This window comes from Agrilus planipennis, unplaced genomic scaffold, assembly GCF_000699045.2.
Source record: "Agrilus planipennis isolate EAB-ADULT unplaced genomic scaffold, Apla_2.0 scaffold145, whole genome shotgun sequence".
Lineage (NCBI taxonomy): Eukaryota > Metazoa > Arthropoda > Insecta > Coleoptera > Buprestidae > Agrilus > Agrilus planipennis.
This window is the reverse complement of record NW_020440372.1, coordinates 53079-74116: the sequence shown is the minus strand read 5'-3', so window position 1 is coordinate 74116 and position 21038 is coordinate 53079. Positions and strand designations below refer to the sequence as shown.

Here is a 21038-nt window from a genome sequence, read left to right as displayed (position 1 = left end):
ATGAGCTTTATTAAAACAATATGTTTTATATATACAAAGTACAAAGGTGCGGTTTTTATTATTCTTCTTGTACTGCTATTTTCCTCTTCCACAAGATTTTATTCATCCTTTTCAGGTTGTCCAGTCCTTCCAGTTGAGTTTTCCAATTTTTTGTAGAATTTCCTGTTTCTCTACATCGCTCAAAAATGTGTTCAAGCGTCTCTGGCTCCTTTTTATATAATTTGCATAATTTCTTTTCTTCTTCTTCCCAATACCTTGACGCTCTATTTTCACTTCCCAATCTAAATCTTGCAGTTAATTGTAGTTCGTTTTTTCCCTTCACTCCTTCATGTTTCAAATAATGAGGTTTTTCTTCTCCTTCTTTCCATAATATCTTGTACTCTTGAGCGAATTTCAGGTTTCTCATTTTCTCTTTCCTTCTTTGTTTATCAATATCTAGTTCAGTTTTCTAGTTTCTTCCATATATTTCTCTCATTTTCCAGCTTCCATGTATAATGTTTGTGTCAGAGTTGCGATGAAAAAATGGAAACAGTAGTTTACTTAGGATAATTTAATTGATAAGTACATGTGCTGTTCACAAAATGAGAGCTGAACCAAGACTAAAAACTAAAGACTGCTTAAGTATTTCCGTACATGTTATTTCTATATGAATAACCGTTTTCTTACAGACTAAACAAAGTCTATCGGCGACTATCGAACACATATCTAATAGATTTATGATTTTCCATCCATGACTGTTTATTAAGCTAACTCACGGCTACACGTCGCCGTTGTAATATAAACAATTACCAGTCTCAACATTCTCCCTAAATCATAAATCTATGATTTCTACAATATTTTAAAAATAAAAAAATAAAAATCAAAGTGAACAAATTCCTAGTTTAACACGTAATGCTACAAATTTCTGAATTGACAAAGCTTTCGTAAAAATATCAGCCAACTGCTGATCAGATGGTACATATTCAATGTTGATTACATTTTTCTTAAACAGATCTCTTATAAAATGGTACTTTACCTCTATATGTTTAGACTTGTCGTGAAATTCAGAGTTTTTAATCAATTTAATCGCACTTTGGTTGTCACAATACATTTTTAGCACTTCACGTTTAGAACCCAAGTCATTTAAAACTCGCGAAATCCACAAAGCCTCTTTTGCGGCACTCGCGGCACTCACAAACTCNGAGATTGAAACTAAATATTTTTTTGTTTCGAAGTTGAAATCAAGGCATATTCACTGCCAAAAGTCAGTTAAAAATTTTCCATATTATTCGTTATATCTTATTTTATTCAAAGTTTTTGGTCAATTCCAAATTTTCTCTCAAACCGTATACTTTTTCTTGTGTATAGATAGTATTTATTTACCTCATGATATGCTGCAAAACCTAATTAATCACGAATTTCTAATTTTATGTACTCTTGTCTCCGATTGTACCTCCCAAACACCCTTAAAAGGAGAGATCCTATTAGAAATCGCACATCCTTAGCAGCTTTGGATACAATGCGACCCCTTTACACGGAGCATTTGCATTCCATGTGTCCGCTGCCGCCGTGAAAAGGAGCCATAGGACGGGCCGAACCCGTTATACGGAACCATGTAACAGGAACTTTAGAATTCAATGAAGGGGTGGAGTTGTCAGTGCATACTCTAGGGTCAAGATTCATGTTACTCAACTACCTCCCTACATTCAAGCTAAAAAGTTTCCACATGCCGCAATGAGAGTGCTCTCATTTAATGGTCTTTATTAAGGTAAAAATTTGTCAAGACACTTATCACTTTCAGTAAGCACAAACAGAAAGAGTGAATATTAGGGACCATATGCAACAGGAGCTTTAAAATTCAATGAACAGGTGGAGTTTTGTCAGTGCATAATCCAAGGCAAGATTCATACATTCAAGAGTGTTTATAGGTACGTACGATCAATTAAACATGAATAAGGTTCCTAATCCTAATCCTAATCCTAAAATGTAGCATCGTGCTACAGATGGCGTTTACTGCGCCATTTGTAGTATTTTCTAAATGAATAAGGTGTTTAAGCAAAAATCTACACAGCCAATATTTCTGTGAAGTGGTTAGTCATTATTATGAAAGTTAACTTAATTTTTCGAAAATACCACAAACGGCGTGGTGAGCGCTATCTGTAGTACGATGCTACATTTGAGGATTACGTATGCTCCAACAAGGTCCATATTTTTAAATAATTTTTTTCACGCCGTTTGTGGTATTTTCAAAAACGCGCTGTTAAGACAGCAGGTAAAGGTTGGTCTGTGTTCTGTTGGGCTGCCTGCGACGCGCTGATGAGATCCAAAAAGATCGAAATCGCGATCTGCGTCTGGCAGTTTCGACAGAATACAGACCACTTCGAATTATTTTGTTTAATTTTTCTATATTAGAGGCTCCATAACTCTTCTTATCTCCAAATCTATACCGTTGAGACACTTTAAATATTGGTAGGTATGTTGTAAACGACGATATAAATAAGTTATATGCAAAATTCCATAACATTTTATTGTAGCCAAACGATTTCGACAGACTACAGACCACTTCGAATTATTTTGTTTAATATGTTTTATATATACAAAGTACAAAGGTGCGGTTTTTATTATTCTTCTTGTACTGCTATTTTCCTCTTCCACAAGATTTTATTCATCCTTTTCAGGTTGTCCAGTCCTTCCAGTTGAGTTTTCCAATTTTTTGTAGAATTTCCTGTTTCTCTACATCGCTCAAATATGTGTTCAAGCGTCTCTGGCTCCTTTTTATATAATTTGCATAATTTCTTTTCTTCTTATTCCCAATACCTTGACGCTCTATTTTCACTTCCCAATCTAAATCTTGCAGTTAATTGTAGTTCGTTTTTTCCCTTTACTCCTTCATGTTTCAAATAATGAGGTTTTTCTTCTTCTTTCCATAATATCTTGTACTCTTGAGCGAATTTCATGTTTCTCATTTTCTCTCTCCTTCTTTGTTTGTCAATCTCTTTAGTTAAGTTTTCTAGTTCCTTCCATACATTTCTCTCATTTTCCAGCTTCCATATATAATGTTTGATTGACCATCCTCTCTCCATTAAAAAAATCTTTCTTTTTTTTTCATCTCTCCCTTGTGGTTTTCTTTTCTTCCTTTTGCAAGAGCGCAATTTTGTCCTTAACTTTTACACATTCTTTTAGTATTATGTAACTATTATCTAGGTTAGATTAAGGTGGTAAAAGACTTCACTTATTTCCTCATTTTATAGAGCAAGCTTAGAAATTGATTTTTTTAGTTCTCAAAAATGGGATATTTCCGTAACTTTCCCATTTAGGGGCAATTTTCGTTCACGTATTAAAAGTAGCAAAATTACATGGAATCTCAAAAATCGATTTTTAATTTTTTTTGTTTCTACATCTACTTGTTCGAGAGAAAACTTTTAGCAAACACCCCCTCTTCCAACCTGCCCTCTCGTGGCCACTATCATACCGCAGCTTACTAATACAACCCTAAACATTCAATATTCATTATTAAAAATGACTAACAAACATTTCTTATTTTATTTTGTAGACATATTCATAGTAAATGAATAGTAAAACCGATTATAGAGGCATGATATTTTTTATGCACATACAAATGCGTAAACAGGTAACTATACGCTAACGTGATTGTTTGCTACATTAAATCAACTGAATATTGTAACTCATAATGAAAAAGCACAGATGAGAAAATTGGGAGATGCCTATTTACAGAAGCAAAAATTATTTACCATGCAAAATCCACAAAAGAACGTTTTGATTTTCCAATTATGTTGAGAAAAACATACAAAGAAACAAACAAACGAAATTAAACGGAAGGCAAAAACTATAAGTGATTATATCATCTCGATACTTTAAAAAAATTAACGTATACTGCTGTTCAAAAATATAATCAGATTAATGTGTTTTAATAAGAGAAAAAGAGTAAGTTTAGCGTGATGTTTTAATTGAATTTCGAATTCGAAATCTTTGGAAATTTCTTAATTTATTTAAGCTAATATCATTTAGCAGCTGTCGTATTTCAGCTAAATTAGATTATATTAACTAGATGAACCCATTCAAACAAGATATTTGTAATATTTTTGTTAAACGTAACAGTAAGTAATAATCAAGTTAGTGCAAACAGCAAAATGGACAAATTTAGACTAATTTTCTATGTTTCAAGAAATACAAAATACATTAAGGATACAATTTTCCACTGAGTTCCATTACATTAACTAGTTGGGTCAGTTAAGTAAAACCCCAGTATCATTTTGTATTAAAATCATATGATGAATGAGAACACGGGCAGTACAAATTTCATTTATTTGATTATGTAATTAAAATAAGTTCAAATAATTTCCTATTAAATGTTGACTATTTCCCATCCTCTTAAATATAGTAGTTGGAAAATCAGAGCGGTATTAAGGGTTGTAAAATTTAAAAACACAACCGACGTTTCGCTCCTACTCTTACAGGGCTTTCTCAATACAAGTTTTCTTAGTTAGCTTTTGGAATTAATCAAATANCTTTGTTTGTCAATATCTTTAGTTAAGTTTTCTAGTTCCTTCCATACATTTCTCTCATTTTCCAGCTTCCATATATAATGTTTGATTGACCATCCTCTCTCCATTAAAAAATTCTTTCTTTCTTTTTTCCATCTTTCCCTTGTGGTTTTCTTTTCTTCCTTTTGCAAGAGCGCAATTTTGTCCTTAACTTTTACACATTCTTTTAGTATTGCGTTGCCTTCGGAATTTAATATTTTTTCTTCGTACTTTAAGGCCCTTTTTGAATATTTTATGGTCAGTTTTTCATATTTAGTTTCTTCCTGAAGAAGGTATCTCGGAGTACTCTTATCTAGCTTTAGTGTCCATTTAATATATCTGTCCTGAATACTTTCGATTTCTTTTCTCTCTTCCCATCCCCAGATTTCTGCCCCTTAGATTAGTATACTTTCTACTAGTGTCTCGAAAAGAAACATTCTCTTTTTCCAGCAATCTCTTAAGTTTCTTTCTCCTATTCCCCATACTTTTTCCATTACACTTAAAGCCTTCTTTTTCAAATTTTTAATGTGCTTGTCTACTCCATTATTCCTCTGCAATATGAAGTCTAGGTTAATTAAATTCTGTAACCTCTTCGATTGTTTTTCCGTTCCATTGGAATTCGACATTTTTCTTTCTTACTCCTGCCTTCTTCCCTCTTAAAATTTTTGATTTGTCTGTATTTAATTCCAACCCTCTTTCCTTTATGTATTTGTTTACATTTCCCTCATTCCTCTTTCATTATTCGCTAATAAAACTACGTCAACTGCATATGACACTGACCAAATTTTTCTTCTACCGATCACTATACCTCCTTCTCGCGCTGTGCTCGTTTTCTTCTCTAAGTTTGCAAATGTTGCATCAAAAAGTACTGTGCTCAGTGGGCAACCCTGTCTTATGCCTTCCCTCAATGATATAATCATTGATTTTTCCCCATTGACTTCTATCTTAAAGTAAGTTTCCTCGTTTTAACTATGTATATTGCGTCAATAGTTCCTTTGTTTTTCCTATATCCCATCTGCATCTCTCCTAATGCCTTTTTGTCTTTCAATTCCTTTTCTAATCTTTTCCTAAGTATTTCCACGTAAGTTTTATATCCTGTGCTAGTAAGAGTTATTCCTCTGTGGTTTTCCGATTTATGTCTATCTCCTTTCTTGAAAATTGGTTTTATTATTCCCATTTTCCATTCCTCAGGCAGATCTTCATCTCCATTCCATATTTTATTTAGTATTCCTTGCAAGTTCTCTTGTAATTCTCTTCCACCATATATCCAGGCTTCATTTGTGATTTTATCTTCTCCAGCCGCGTTTTTCTTTTTCAGCTTCCTTATTGCTTGTTCTACTGCCACTTGCGTTATTTCTTGATCTTCATTTTTTTCTATTTTCTCTTCTTTACCCAGCTGTCTTGTTTCTTCTACTACTTTTCCTCCCATTTGTTTAGCAAAGTGCTCAGTCCATTCAACCATATGTATATTTTTACTTATCTCTTCTTTTTTTGTTCTTTGTTTGTTTATTAACTCCCAGAACTTCTTTCCCGTTTTGTCCTTTCTTGCTTCTGACCAGTCTTTCTCCAATGTCAGTCGTTTCTTATCCTCAATTATTTTTTTGTATTTCTTTTTACATTCACAGTAATCTGTTTTCAGTTCACCTGTTTCTATATATTTTTTCCTTGTCTTCTTTAACTCTAGTTTTGCTGCGTGACATTCTTAATCCCACCATTTCTTTTTCTGGATACTTGTATTAATCCATATTTTCTTTATATATATCGCTGCTTTTAGCGTTTCTCTGAGTTCGTTCCAATTTTTTGGTCTTCCTAATTCTTTTAATTTATTGTTGTAATTTAAAATATCCTCCTCCGACCAGCATTTGTTTTGTATTTAGATCTTTTTTCATGTACCTTTTTCGTTAAAATATTTAATTGCAAGTCTAATCTTTGATGGTCTGACTCATTGTTATCCACCACCTGCATTTTCTCTATCAGATCTTCTTCAGTTTTCCTATTGGTAATTACGTACTCTATTACTGACCTTCCTTTACTTCCTATGTAAGTTAATTCCCCTTGTTCATCACCTCTTACGTTTCCATTTAGGATGTACATTCCATTATCTGAAACCCAATTCAGTAGTACCTCTCCTTCTTTGTTTACAACCTATCTTTCGATAGCCTATATTCTTCTGTCATAATTTCACTCTCTCTTTCACCTTTATTTGCTGTTCTTGCGTTAAAATCTCCTCCCATTATTATGTATTCTTCCGTAATATCTTCTAATATTCTTCCTACCTTTTCATAGTTTTCACTCCTTCTATCTCTCATGCATACGCTTAAGATCGTAACTTTTCCTTTGTTTGTATTAAAATCTAGTTTGATTAGTTCTTCATTTAACATTTCTATTTTTGCAGACTTTACATTTAGGGATTTGCTAAATGCCGTGACCATTCCTCCTTTTAGCATTCCCCTTTTCCCTTCCCTTCTTGCTTCAACCAGTAAAATATTGTAGTTTATCAATTTATTTTCTATTAATCCTGTCTTTCTCGTCCGCCCAAGTCTCTGTTAAATTTATTACGTCATACTCAAATAGTTTTTCCCATTCGTCCTCTAAATTCCTAATACCCGCAACATTCCAAAAGGTTATTTTTAAATATTTTCCTTTGTTATTTTCTTTGTATATTCTTTTGTCTTTCTTATCTAAGTTGTCTCTTATTTGTCTAACAATATTACCAGCTATTGTTCCTAATAATCCCCTATTATCTAAGTTGAGCGCGTTTTTGTTGGTAATCTGATACTTATTGTCTATTTTATATTTTAGTTTTTTGGCATAAGTTTTCCTTCCACTTCGTTCCATATCATCCATCTTTCATCTACTTTTAGTTTCTTGTAACCTATTTTAACAACTTTTCCTTTCTGTCTCTCTTCGGACGCTATCTGCTTTATGCTCTGCTGTATATTCTTTTCATTTTCAGTTAGTTCGCTGTCTATGTATATATTTGTGCCTTTCAATTTACTTTTTACCTGTAAAATTTGTTTTTTATCTTCTCAGTCTTGTAGCTTCATAAAAATAATCTGCCTGTTGTGTTTTTTTAATTTATTTGCAGTTATTATCTTTGGTTCTATTTGTAATTTGGTATAAATAATCTGCCTAACCTAACCTCCTCTTTTATTTTCTCTGCAGCATTTCCTTTTATTTTGCAACTCGGTTACTACTATATTATTTCTTTTTTATTTTTTTTCTATCTTTTCTAGTTTTTCTCCTAGTTTTTCTACTCTGCTTTTCAAAAGGGTTTTTTCAATTTCCCATCTTTCCCTTTCCTGTTTGTATTCATTTTTGATTATTTGTAATTCATCTTTTAATTCTTGATTTTATTTCCTTAATTCTTTTAGATCAGTTGTTATTTCTTTTATCAGCTTGCATAATTTATCGTATTGTGCCATATCCCTTTCAGACCCTTTTTCCTGCTCACTCTGTATGATAATTTACGTTTTTGAATTAAATGTCGTTGCAGGTTTCTTGCTGGTTTGGCAGATTTCCACTTTTGTTGTGTCTTCTCTTTTTCTTATATAGAAGTCTGTTATACAGCTTATACGTTTTACTCTCGGTCGGAAGGTGTCTCTAATAGTTCCGTATTGATTTTTATTATCGATTTCCTTTGACAATCTCTTGCTTGATTTAGTAACTGTACTTTCTCTCCTACCTTATCTTCTACTTCTCTGGGATGTTCTCACCTTAAGATGTTCTTTGCTATATGCCTCTTTATCTGCTGCACTTTTATAGGAAAAATTCTACTTTTTTCTTATTAAAAACTTTATTTTGCACCTCTGCACCTTCAAAAAAAAAACACAAACCCAATGAGAACACTGTTTAAATGTGTGCCTCATAAAAAAAAGTTTTAGGAAAAAGCGGTTCAGAATGAGGCCATTTAAAAAATCGTGGTGATTCCAATTATTTTTTCCTCGTGTTAAATGACCCCATAGGTTCGCAATATTTAGTAAAAAAAAAACTGGTAGCACTGATAAATATGGATGTAATCGAAAAATATTATCGAAGAAAGTTGTCCAGAATGAAAAAATATGAAGCTATACAAAAAATCATGATGTTATAATTTAAATGTTATTCCTTTGGTTCAAATGGATTAAAAAAATTGCCGTTTTCCCTTTATGTATAAGACACTAAAAAATGAAGTTTGCTGTAATAGACCCCTAGCGAATGTCGAAACACTAAAACAAGTAATAATCGTCGGTAAATGTCTAGATGATGGGACCGTCGCTTGGACAGAGGTGATGGGGGAGAAAGAGGTAAGGGAAATCCAAAGACTTCATACCCGTGGATAAAAACTGGGGGCAATGAAGCAAAGGCGGGGGAAGTTAAAAACGAAAACTCTCACTCGTTACCATACAATGTATAGAACAGTGTCGAATAAGTGTACCCCTCACTCTCGATCTTACTCACCTTCCACGTACCTTAGTTCAACCTTATGTTATACAACCATATCAATTTATACTTATACTATAATATCCTGTGCCTCCACCTTGTCACACTCAACTTTTACCACATATTTGGGATTGAAGGTTAACCTTACCTCCCTCCCTCTCCCGCCAGCCCTATCTGAGCGACAGTCCTATTACCTAGACATTTACCTAATCGCATATTTTCGAAACATCAACGTAGATACGCTGCCCGCCACATTTGCCAAAACCAGTTTTCCTCACCTTACGAAATTATCAAGTGTTTAAAGTATTTTTTAGCATTTATTTCATTTATTTAACGGGTATTTATATTGCAGTTATTTATTTAGACAATAACACAAACTAGTCACTTAAACTACTTCTTATTTATATCACACTGTATTTACAGCACGTATGTATTCGTCACTGTATTCGCACCAATTGTCTTTTTGTCGCTGTGAATTGTCTGGAGCAATCTGCATTTTTCTCAAGAATTCTGGAACTTCCATTGATAAGCGGCTAATATGTGTCACTCATGATATGATTTATTACCCTCCGCTTTTTAGTACCAAAGTTGCAGACCGGTGAACCGTCGGGAATAAATGTATTCTTTATCACATATTAACTTGTGGTGTACAGTTTGAAATAATTGGGGTGTTTACTATTAAATTACGAAGAATTGCGGGAATTTACGCTGATTTACGAAGATTTATAATGAATTATTGAGGATTTACATCGTTTTACAATGATGCAGCGTGGATTTACAAAGAATTTAAATTAACTGTTTTCATATGATGTTTGCGCGTAAAATATACAACCCTAATATAATACATATTTTTGTTTATCATACCCAAATCGAATATTATTTTGCTCTATTTTCTAGTAGTTATGTAAATTAAAAATCTCTGGGTCGATATAACCTAACATTGTGACACAGTTACACTTCAAAATGTTCTTAAAACATCACTGTTATTGGAGGAACGTTAACATACCGCGATCTACTTTACTCGAGACATACAAAAAAGTAGTTTGTTACAAAACGTGTTAGAACTGTTAATTGTATTGCATTGAAAAGTTCCGAAGTCAGTTGTCATTTCTTTTGTGAATGTGTGCAGTTTTTCAAAGCTGTAAACAAACTGTTGGCGAAAGCAAGAAGTTAGTGATTTTACCAAAGGGTTCAAACATTTTAGGTGCGTGGTTTGTTGGCACTTAAAACTAGTAATCATTGTTGAAGTAACTTCATTGTGAGGTAAGTTATTTTTAGTTGTTTGCAAATTCGCATATGGGGTGATTTCGATCAGGTTGTAATAATGCCGAGTGTGTACAAGAAGGTGCAGGGCTTTTCTGCAAAGAAGAATTGCAGCGAAGAGTACCTTTAAAAGGCTATTAAGGCCATTTTGACTAATCAGTTGCCTATCAGAAAGGCATCAGAACAGTAGGCCGTGCCCTATACAACTTTAAATGATTGGGTAAAAAGAAGGCATCCAAAATCTTATGGTGGGCAACCAGTTTTAAGCCACGTAGACGAAGCTGTTCTAGTAGAAGGTCTAACAAAATGTGCCGAATGGGGATTTCCTCTAAAGAGTATGTATATCCGAAACCTTATACAAAATTATCTCAACCGACGCGGCCGTACTAAAAGAAGATTTCGAAATAATAAGCCGGGAAGGGACTGCTTTTTAATATTTATCAAGCGGCATCCAACTCTCACCGAAAGAATGTGTGAAAATGTTAAGCGTGTAAGGGCAGGAGCTGACAGAAATGTGATTAATAAATAATTATTATGATTATCTGGAACTCACCCTACAAGGTGTCCCGCTCATGAATATAATAAATTTCGATGAGACGAATTTTACGGATGATCCTGGGCAGACTAAAGTTATAGTCAAGAGGGGTGTGAAAGATGAAGAAAGGATTACGGATTCGTCTGAAATGAGCATTAGCGTAATGTTTGCTGCAGCTGCAGACGGCAAAGTTTTACCTCCTTACACAGTGTGTGAATCGAAACATATGTACCCAACATGGACCGAAGGTGGTGTCGATGATGCTGGCTATAACCGAACTTGGAGATGTTCCAGGATTGGTTTACTTTTTTCTTATTAAAAACTTTATTTTTCACCTCTGCACCTTCAAAAAAAAAACACAAACCCAATGAGAACACTGTTTAAATGTGTGCCTCATAAAAAAAAGTTTTAGGAAAAAGCGGTTCAGAATGAGGCCATTTAAAAAATCGTGGTGATTCCAATTATTTTTTCCTCGTGTTAAATGACCCCATAGGTTCGCAATATTTAGTAAAAAAAAAAACTGGTAGCACTGATAAATATGGATGTAATCGAAAAATATTATCGAAGAAAGTTGTCCAGAATGAAAAAATATGAAGCTATACAAAAAATCATGATGTTATAATTTAAATGTTATTCCTTTGGTTCAAATGGATTAAAAAAATTGCCGTTTTCCCTTTATGTATAAGACACTAAAAAATGAAGTTTGCTGTAATAGACCCCTAGCGAATGTCGAAACACTAAAACAAGTAATAATCGTCNATACAAAAAATCATGATGTTATAATTTAAATGTTATTCCTTTGGTTCAAATGGATTAAAAAAATTGCCGTTTTCCCTTTATGTATAAGACACTAAAAAATGAAGTTTGCTGTAATAGACCCCTAGCGAATGTCGAAACACTAAAACAAGTAATAATCGTCGGTAAATGTCTAGATGATGGGACCGTCGCTTGGACAGAGGTGATGGGGGAGAAAGAGGTAAGGGAAATCCAAAGACTTCATACCCGTGGATAAAAACTGGGGGCAATGAAGCAAAGGCGGGGGAAGTTAAAAACGAAAACTCTCACTCGTTACCATACAATGTATAGAACAGTGTCGAATAAGTGTACCCCTCACTCTCGATCTTACTCACCTTCCACGTACCTTAGTTCAACCTTATGTTATACAACCATATCAATTTATACTTATACTATAATATCCTGTGCCTCCACCTTGTCACACTCAACTTTTACCACATATTTGGGATTGAAGGTTAACCTTACCTCCCTCCCTCTCCCGCCAGCCCTATCTGAGCGACAGTCCTATTACCTAGACATTTACCTAATCGCATATTTTCGAAACATCAACGTAGATACGCTGCCCGCCACATTTGCCAAAACCAGTTTTCCTCACCTTACGAAATTATCAAGTGTTTAAAGTATTTTTTAGCATTTATTTCATTTATTTAACGGGTATTTATATTGCAGTTATTTATTTAGACAATAACACAAACTAGTCACTTAAACTACTTCTTATTTATATCACACTGTATTTACAGCACGTATGTATTCGTCACTGTATTCGCACCAATTGTCTTTTTGTCGCTGTGAATTGTCTGGAGCAATCTGCATTTTTCTCAAGAATTCTGGAACTTCCATTGATAAGCGGCTAATATGTGTCACTCATGATATGATTTATTACCCTCCGCTTTTTAGTACCAAAGTTGCAGACCGGTGAACCGTCGGGAATAAATGTATTCTTTATCACATATTAACTTGTGGTGTACAGTTTGAAATAATTGGGGTGTTTACTATTAAATTACGAAGAATTGCGGGAATTTACGCTGATTTACGAAGATTTATAATGAATTATTGAGGATTTACATCGTTTTACAATGATGCAGCGTGGATTTACAAAGAATTTAAATTAACTGTTTTCATATGGTGTTTGCGCGTAAAATATACAACCCTAATATAATACATATTTTTGTTTATCATACCCAAATCGAATATTATTTTGCTCTATTTTCTAGTAGTTATGTAAATTAAAAATCTCTGGGTCGATATAACCTAACATTGTGACACAGTTACACTTCAAAATGTTCTTAAAACATCACTGTTATTGGAGGAACGTTAACATACCGCGATCTACTTTACTCGAGACATACAAAAAAGTAGTTTGTTACAAAACGTGTTAGAACTGTTAATTGTATTGCATTGAAAAGTTCCGAAGTCAGTTGTCATTTCTTTTGTGAATGTGTGCAGTTTTTCAAAGCTGTAAACAAACTGTTGGCGAAAGCAAGAAGTTAGTGATTTTACCAAAGGGTTCAAACATTTTAGGTGCGTGGTTTGTTGGCACTTAAAACTAGTAATCATTGTTGAAGTAACTTCATTGTGAGGTAAGTTATTTTTAGTTGTTTGCAAATTCGCATATGGGGTGATTTCGATCAGGTTGTAATAATGCCGAGTGTGTACAAGAAGGTGCAGGGCTTTTCTGCAAAGAAGAATTGCAGCGAAGAGTACCTTTAAAAGGCTATTAAGGCCATTTTGACTAATCAGTTGCCTATCAGAAAGGCATCAGAACAGTAGGCCGTGCCCTATACAACTTTAAATGATCGGGTAAAAAGAAGGCATCCAAAATCTTATGGTGGGCAACCAGTTTTAAGCCACGTAGACGAAGCTGTTCTAGTAGAAGGTCTAACAAAATGTGCCGAATGGGGATTTCCTCTAAAGAGTATGTATATCCGAAACCTTATACAAAATTATCTCAACCGACGCGGCCGTACTAAAAGAAGATTTCGAAATAATAAGCCGGGAAGGGACTGCTTTTTAATATTTATCAAGCGGCATCCAACTCTCACCGAAAGAATGTGTGAAAATGTTAAGCGTGTAAGGGCAGGAGCTGACAGAAATGTGATTAATAAATAATTATTATGATTATCTGGAACTCACCCTACAAGGTGTCCCGCTCATGAATATAATAAATTTCGATGAGACGAATTTTACGGATGATCCTGGGCAGACTAAAGTTATAGTCAAGAGGGGTGTGAAAGATGAAGAAAGGATTACGGATTCGTCTGAAATGAGCATTAGCGTAATGTTTGCTGCAGCTGCAGACGGCAAAGTTTTACCTCCTTACACAGTGTGTGAATCGAAACATATGTACCCAACATGGACCGAAGGTGGTGTCGATGATGCTGGCTNTATTTGCAAAGTTGATGGAAAAGAAGGCAGACGACAGCGTTTTATTTTTAATAATTTGGAAAACTATAATGTAGAATAGAAAGTTAGTTTATTTCTGTAAAAAGAATCTTTATGAGATGTGTTTTTGGATTTAAATAAAAAATGTGTTTAGATTAATAGCCTGTTTCTTTGAAAAACAAAAATTATGTATTTGGTGATCGACTTCATCCCATTAGGCGGAGTGAAGTCGATCACACATTAACATAAAATATTTTTTCTGTGAATGAATATTTTAGATTGAGGTTCTCAACATAACATAAGGTTGGAAAAACGTATTCTCGCATGTATAATTGGGTAAAGCAGTAACGAAAATAAAACAATTTATAAGAATAACCAACATATGAAGCATAAAAAAATACAAATCACAACGATGCAGCAACGAGACAATACAGTACCTAAGCACTACACACAAGACAGCAAAAATAAATAAGATCTATGAAACTAAGCATACTAAGCTGCTACGACAAACAAAAAAAAACAAAAAAGTTACTGACGGCATAATAGCAACACCTTATAAATACTCAATCAAAATTAGGTAAATAGCAACTAAGTGAAACAAAATAAAACCGAAACAGGCAGTACGGAGACCAGCCTCGTCTGCAATTACTATCACAGAACTGAAAATAAGACGATACTGGCAGCGGACGGTATAAGAGACCAGCTCCGCCGGCCAACGCTGCTCGTCAGTGAACACGTGTCCGCAGTGACGAGGAGGATCCGGATAACGGACAGGATAAGGGTCCATCCCTGCCTACCAGCTCCGCCCGGGAACGGTGCCAACTATAAAAAAAAAAACGAAGTGAGCAGCGGACGGTATAAGGGGTCAACCCGTCCACCGAAGCTTCTCTCCGCAAAACACGTACTTTACGGAGAGGACGAGATAATGTTAAGAGTGAAAGTGAACATAAGTATGCGAACAACATTCAGCGTAGTTAGATAAACTTGATTTATACAACAGTATCATCATCATATCTTATATGTTTTGTCTGTTACCTACCCTAAATAAAATACATAACTACGGAACACTACTACATTTTAAAACCCTTAAAGGATTAAATAACCAATGTAAAATAGAACACCACACCCTTAGGTAACACCGCTCTGTAATATTGGTTCGGAGATTTCTAGAGCCTCCTTCATCCTTTCTTCAATGACTTTCGCCTTCATGATTTACTCGACTGTTGTCTCCGTTCATAATCCTTCCTTGACATAACTAAAGAAGTTATCGCTTGTGAGAGGTTCCCTTAGGGTGTTGGTCAGGTCATCCCAACTGTTTTTCCATGCGGGACGTGTGTAGTGTTTACAACCCGAAGCACTGAGGGCACATATCATTATCTACAATTCCGTACTTGCTGAAGTATCTATTGAAGCACTCATGCCCGTCAATAAATGGGTGGTGTAGTAATTTGTATTTATCGTAACTTTTTCAGCCATTTTACGGGTCTAGTATGTTTATAGATCCACCTCTCTTTGTCACTCTCTTTCCATCTTCCTTTCCACCTCCTCTCACGTATTTGTCTGCGTCTCACCCTTTCTACCTTTGTTTTTACTAGGTTTTCGCTCCTCTTCCTAATTAGTGAAATAAAGTGGGCACACCCTTGCAATCGCAACCACGGCATCTGCTGATGCAGCTCTGAATGCCTTTATCATGTTCAAAAGCAGTCCTCTCAAGACAGTTAGTATTTCTTTCGTATGTTTCCTTTTAAATACTATACTTCCCCACACTTAAACCGCATATATACCTTCCATTCATCAGAAAAAAACTCCTTTCATCATCAGATAGTTGCTGTAGCTTCTTATTAATGTCGTGGAACTCCTTAATTATTAGTTTAATTACTTCCAGAATTATCCTATCTGGACCTAATTGAGAGCCCTCTGCTCTTCGTTTGTAAGCTGAGGAAGGTGGGTTTTCTTATCTAAAGTCTTTCCGGAATGTCGATCCCCATAGTCCAATTCCAGTTTTCTTCATCCAAGTTTCTCGTTTGGTATGACCTAAGGTTGTTTGCCATGATTTTAAAGGCCTGGTCCAATGTATCATATTCCCTCGTCGTCATAGCATATCAACTTTTCTTAGGAGGAACGCATAGTCAGATGCTTACATTATGATGGTTTGTTGCTTATTCTTTGTGAAAATGGTATTCCTACCCCTTCTAAAGAGAGCAGCACAAAAACTCTAGACCAAGTTCATCGTATTCCCTTTCTTAAAGTCTCAGTCTTCTCAAATACACTCTTGCGTTCAGTCATTGTAATTGTGATCACTTAACGTCTCCGTGTGTAGAATTCCCTGTCTATTGCCCATTTTCTGTTTACAGATGAACTGCATAAGGTAACTTCCATATAGACGAGTTAGGATCTCTTTGGAATGTCGGGGAATTGTCATTTAAATTTTTCATTACTAGCTCCCATATTAGAGTTTCCAGAGCTTTCCCTCTTTCGTGCCTCTTTTGGTATCCCGAGTATGAGGACGTACCATTAAAGTCCTGTATTTTCCGAGAGGAGCCCGCATTGAAAAAAATATATGGGTAAACAGAGATTCGTTTTCACCCAAGCTAAGCTTTCCACTCTGCCACTTCCTAGGTACACCACCCTTGTTGGTTAGTATCGCTGATCCAACTTGTTTTTTTTACGTCTTGACTATTCTTCTTCCAAGAGATTGTGAGCCGCTCCGTACCTATTAAGTTTAATTTGTGGAATATTTAATGGCTTAACCAGTGTACTGTAATCCAGGTGCTATAGTTTTCGCTTTTCTTTTATCTTCCTGAACATTTCATGATACTTCTCACGGCATGCTGTCAGCTCTGTGATCCTTATGACTACAACTGTAATATAAAAGCTCCGAGCTGCATTTGCTTGCCTTGTGCTCAATTGTCCGGCAACGTAGGCACCTCTTCTTCCTCACTGCCTGCCTTTTATATGCAACTGAGACGTGGCCAAATTTCTAATTTCTGAAAGCACCTGGGGGGAGAGACCTTCTCTTCCAGACGGCAGGCCATCCACCTAATTCTGGTAGGCCTCCGTTGTAGTAGTTTTCTGTCCTTTAACTGGTCTGTAATGCTGTGGGGGTAGTGCCATCCGGTATTTCCTCTTCAAGTCCACGCACCATCCATAATTCTCCATTCTCAATGGCTTTCTCAATTTCTTCCTCCGAGTTAGTTGGCTCTACATTTTTTTACTATTAACGTCATATTAGGTATTTTTTTTGTAACGACACCCTCACTGCTAAGGATGCGTCCCACTTCCCTTATGAGATGACACCCCACTTCCTCCTTTGTATCAGCAGTGGTGGTTGCTACCCCCCTCCTTAGAGGGTTTGCTGATTCTTACCACTTCCGATCCGACGTTCGTAATATCTATTTCGGATCTTAGCGTCCGTAGCACATTCACATACGATGGTTCGCCTCCGAAGGCCTTCTCTACTATAAAGAAGGTCGTTTCTACCCCATGAACTTTTCAAATGACGAAGTCTATAGGTTTTTCTCTCCATAAACTCCGGTATCCTCCAGGTCATGGTTCCTTTCTGGTGTTCTAGGGTATTTACTATCACACGGATAACTCCTATTCATCCCATAACCTCCTATTCCTGTAGCAAGCTCCGGTATAAGTCCCTCCCCTCCTCAGGTGTTATGATAGCTACACCTTCTTGGGTGACTCTTCGCTCTCGACTTCTTCTTCGGTTTTTAGGAGGAGCCCGCTAAAGCTCTTCTATTTTTCCCTCGATGGGGGAACTTTCTCCAACATTCTTCTTTACCTACCTTGATCATGTTCAAGATAGTCTTCTGTATGCTTCGGTCAATCGTTTGTATTACCCCGTGGCATTTTCTTGGTCATTCTCTACGAATTTCTCGTAGGTTCTATCTGCCTTAGCCGATCGATCTTCTTGACCCTGACACCTTCCACGATCTTATTCCCGGCCTGAATTCCCATGAACTTCACACTTTCTAGTTCAGTTTGCGAGCCACACTTCTTGCTTTATTGTGGATACTTTACATCCGTTTCCTTCCAGCAGTTCTTTTATTCTAGCCTTCTGGAGATTCTTTAGCGTATGCAGCTCATGCGTCACGTCTTTTACCTCACTTTTAACATTCGTAGACTTATTCAGTAAGTTCGTTAGCTTGTTTATCTTTATGATAATTGCGCTGATATAAGAGGATAATTCTCTCATTGCCGTTCGCTCCTTCCTTTTGAGTGTTAGCTTTGGGGGTTCACCGGAGTCAGCTGTCTCTCGTAACTTTTTTCTCCCGTTCCACTCCTTCCTTCCCAAACACCGGCCAAGGAGAGGATTATTGCTACTCCTACCGACTGTAAGATCTCGAAGCTCCCTGGGGGGGAATGCGTACTATTTAGCAGCTACAGCAATACCGAATTCAAGTAAAAACTAAAATTTATTCACATTTATTGGTACTAGTGGGGTCAGAATTCCGATGAAACACTTTTTTTTCGGAGTGTGATTGGATCGGGGCTTAAACATGACAAATAGTAGATATGTCAGTATTAAATTATGGGATACAAAGTATCCCTTCCTCGCCGAGGTCCGAAATACCGGTTGTAGTTCATTGACAAGATAAAATGCGCTTGTTATCACCTACGTATAATTTGAACAGGCTGAATCATAATAATTGCTTATTAATGTTTAACTGCAGTAATGAACGGATCGAAAGAGAAACAGAGCGATCTTGCTGTGTGGATTGAACCAAATGAGTTAAGATAAAACTTGGTATTTAGGACAAAATATAGGCAGTAACTGATGAGTCAAACCAGTCAAATAAGTGGCAGTTTTAAAAAATGAATATTTAAATACGCCGATAACAGACGAATTGTGGTTCGAAATGTGTTTTCAAACATTACAACACTGAAAGAAATCTTAATCTTTACGAAAACTGTCAAGTCTATTTTCATTGTGTAAAATTAATAAAATATAAAGATTTGCTTTCTTATGCGTTAGTTCTGGTTTAAAACTAATTTGCAACAAAACTTGGAGCTTTTTTAAATTAAGAGTAAAAATACTGCTCAATTTCAATATAATTCAGCTACTTATTGTGCAATCCAAGACAATAAAAGTAAAATACCACATTTTGTTTTTATGCAGGATTTATCGGCAAAGGCTTGGGATTTACGAATAAGGAGAATTTGGTGTGGTATACCCTTTTTATAATCTTCGTACCATACGCCATTCTACCTCTTCCTTTACGATGGTGTTTGGCAGCATGTTCAATTTCTTCTGTGCTACGTCTACTTATTTCATCAATTTATGTGTCCCTCTCTAATAATTCGGTAAGTTTCAATAAAATCCCTAGGTATATACTAATAAACTGATTATTCTATAACGAATAAAGAAATGAGTTATTACTTTTTAATGAAAATTGTTTCGCTTATTTAGTTCGTACGTGGAAGGAAAACATAATATTCAACAAAAGAAGGATTTAAGTATTTATTAGTGACATTCAAGCTAATTATTTTACTTTATAAAACAAAATTTGGCATAGTGCAACTTTGCAAAAGTAAAGAATCACGAATAAATTATCTTGGGATAATACAGCTCGCTGGTTGAATTCCCTAACTAAATAAGAGATCGCAGTTCTCAGCAATGATAAGACAAAAGTAAAATATTATAGTTAGAAAAAGTAAATTAAAGAAAATTGTACCGAAAACAATAATCGTATAAATTACCAAAGCGTTGTAGGTAGGACAACTCCACAAGAATTTATTTAAATTAATTTAACCCATGAGAGTAGATAACTATTGCGATCGCAGTTCGGTTACAGCGGAATATTGTAAAATTCGTAGCCATTGACAGATGTTTCATCAGAAATAAAAGTAAACAAAAGATTAGTCTAATCAAAGCTGAAATTATATCTAATGATAGTAGTGGAATTGATTTTAAATTAATATGAATCTTCAAATGACGTCTCTCTAACTCCATTATTCAGTTAATCATATATCGCAGAAAAAACCTAAAATCCATTGCATGGGGAGTTTTTTCTCATTCATTTGAGGTTATCTGGAGTGGGTAGGGTTTATTCAACGAATTTGGTGCATTAAATTTAACCCTACAAAAATTCAAAGTAACTAATTGCTAAAAGGACTCTCTCTAAAATGAAAGTTGAAATATACTCAATACATAGTAAGCACTACAAATAAGGAGGATTTGACAATAGAGGAGAGGAAAATAGAAAAGATTATAAGGCTAATGGCTAAGCAAGAAATGGTAAAGTAATCAGGGTGGGTTATAAAAAGATACAATTAGGGGAGGTACTGTGGGTATGGGACGATGAAAACAAGAGGACGATAAAAGCAGAAAATAAGACATTTCGGGATAATGGAGAAAGATACGAGGGGGCTTGTGGGATTGGTGCCTAAAAAGAAGATTAACCCAGTGACGTGAAATGCAGCGGGGATGAAGAATAAGGATAATAGTTTTTGGGATTTTTTAAAGAATTATGAGATACTTTGTTTATGTGAAACTTGGCTCGAGTGTAAAGATATAAGACGCATAGAGAGTAATTTAGATGATAGTTGCAATTAGGCATTTATTAATGTTACAAGAAAAAAAGGCAGAGCTAAAGGGGTTTGTTGGTTGGAATAAAAAAATATCTCAAACTTGAGATAACAGAAATTAATGATGAATTAGTAATGATAAGAGGGTTGATATGTAAGATAAAGTGGGTAATTTTTTTGTATATTTAAATAAAATGAAAAAATGCAATTTAGAGTATATAGAAGAAAAAATTCAATTCAGTAGGAATTATAACATAATGTTAGTTGGGGACATTAATATAAGAATTGGGAATGAACTATGTGTAGTAAGGGAGGATAAATTTCATATAAGAAATTCAAGGGATAAATATGTTGATAGGGAAGGAAAGGAATTCATAGAATGGGGAACTAAGAATGGGCTGGCGATATTAAATGGAACTATAAAAGGGGATAGAAATGGGGAATATACTTTTTTAGGGAGAGGAAAAACGGTGATATATTACGGTATGGTTAATGGGGAAACTTGGCAAGAAATTGATAGGTTTGAAATCATGGGTATGATAGGATCAGACCATTTACCAATAGCAATTGAATGGAAGAAA

The 21038-nt window shown here is 35.2% G+C and overlaps 1 protein-coding gene across 1 annotated transcript in view; it reads left to right on the top strand.

Moving 5' to 3' along the window:
- LOC108736969 (adenylate cyclase type 8-like) overlaps positions 1-21038 on the top strand; it is a gene marked incomplete at its 3' end in the record, with an annotated part of 96419 nt that overhangs the window by 24311 nt on the left and 51070 nt on the right. Inside the window, exon 5 of the mRNA XM_025979656.1 lies at positions 19049-19233. Coding sequence (XP_025835441.1) covers positions 19049-19233 — 185 coding nt within the window. The remainder of the gene's footprint in view (positions 1-19048; positions 19234-21038) is intronic.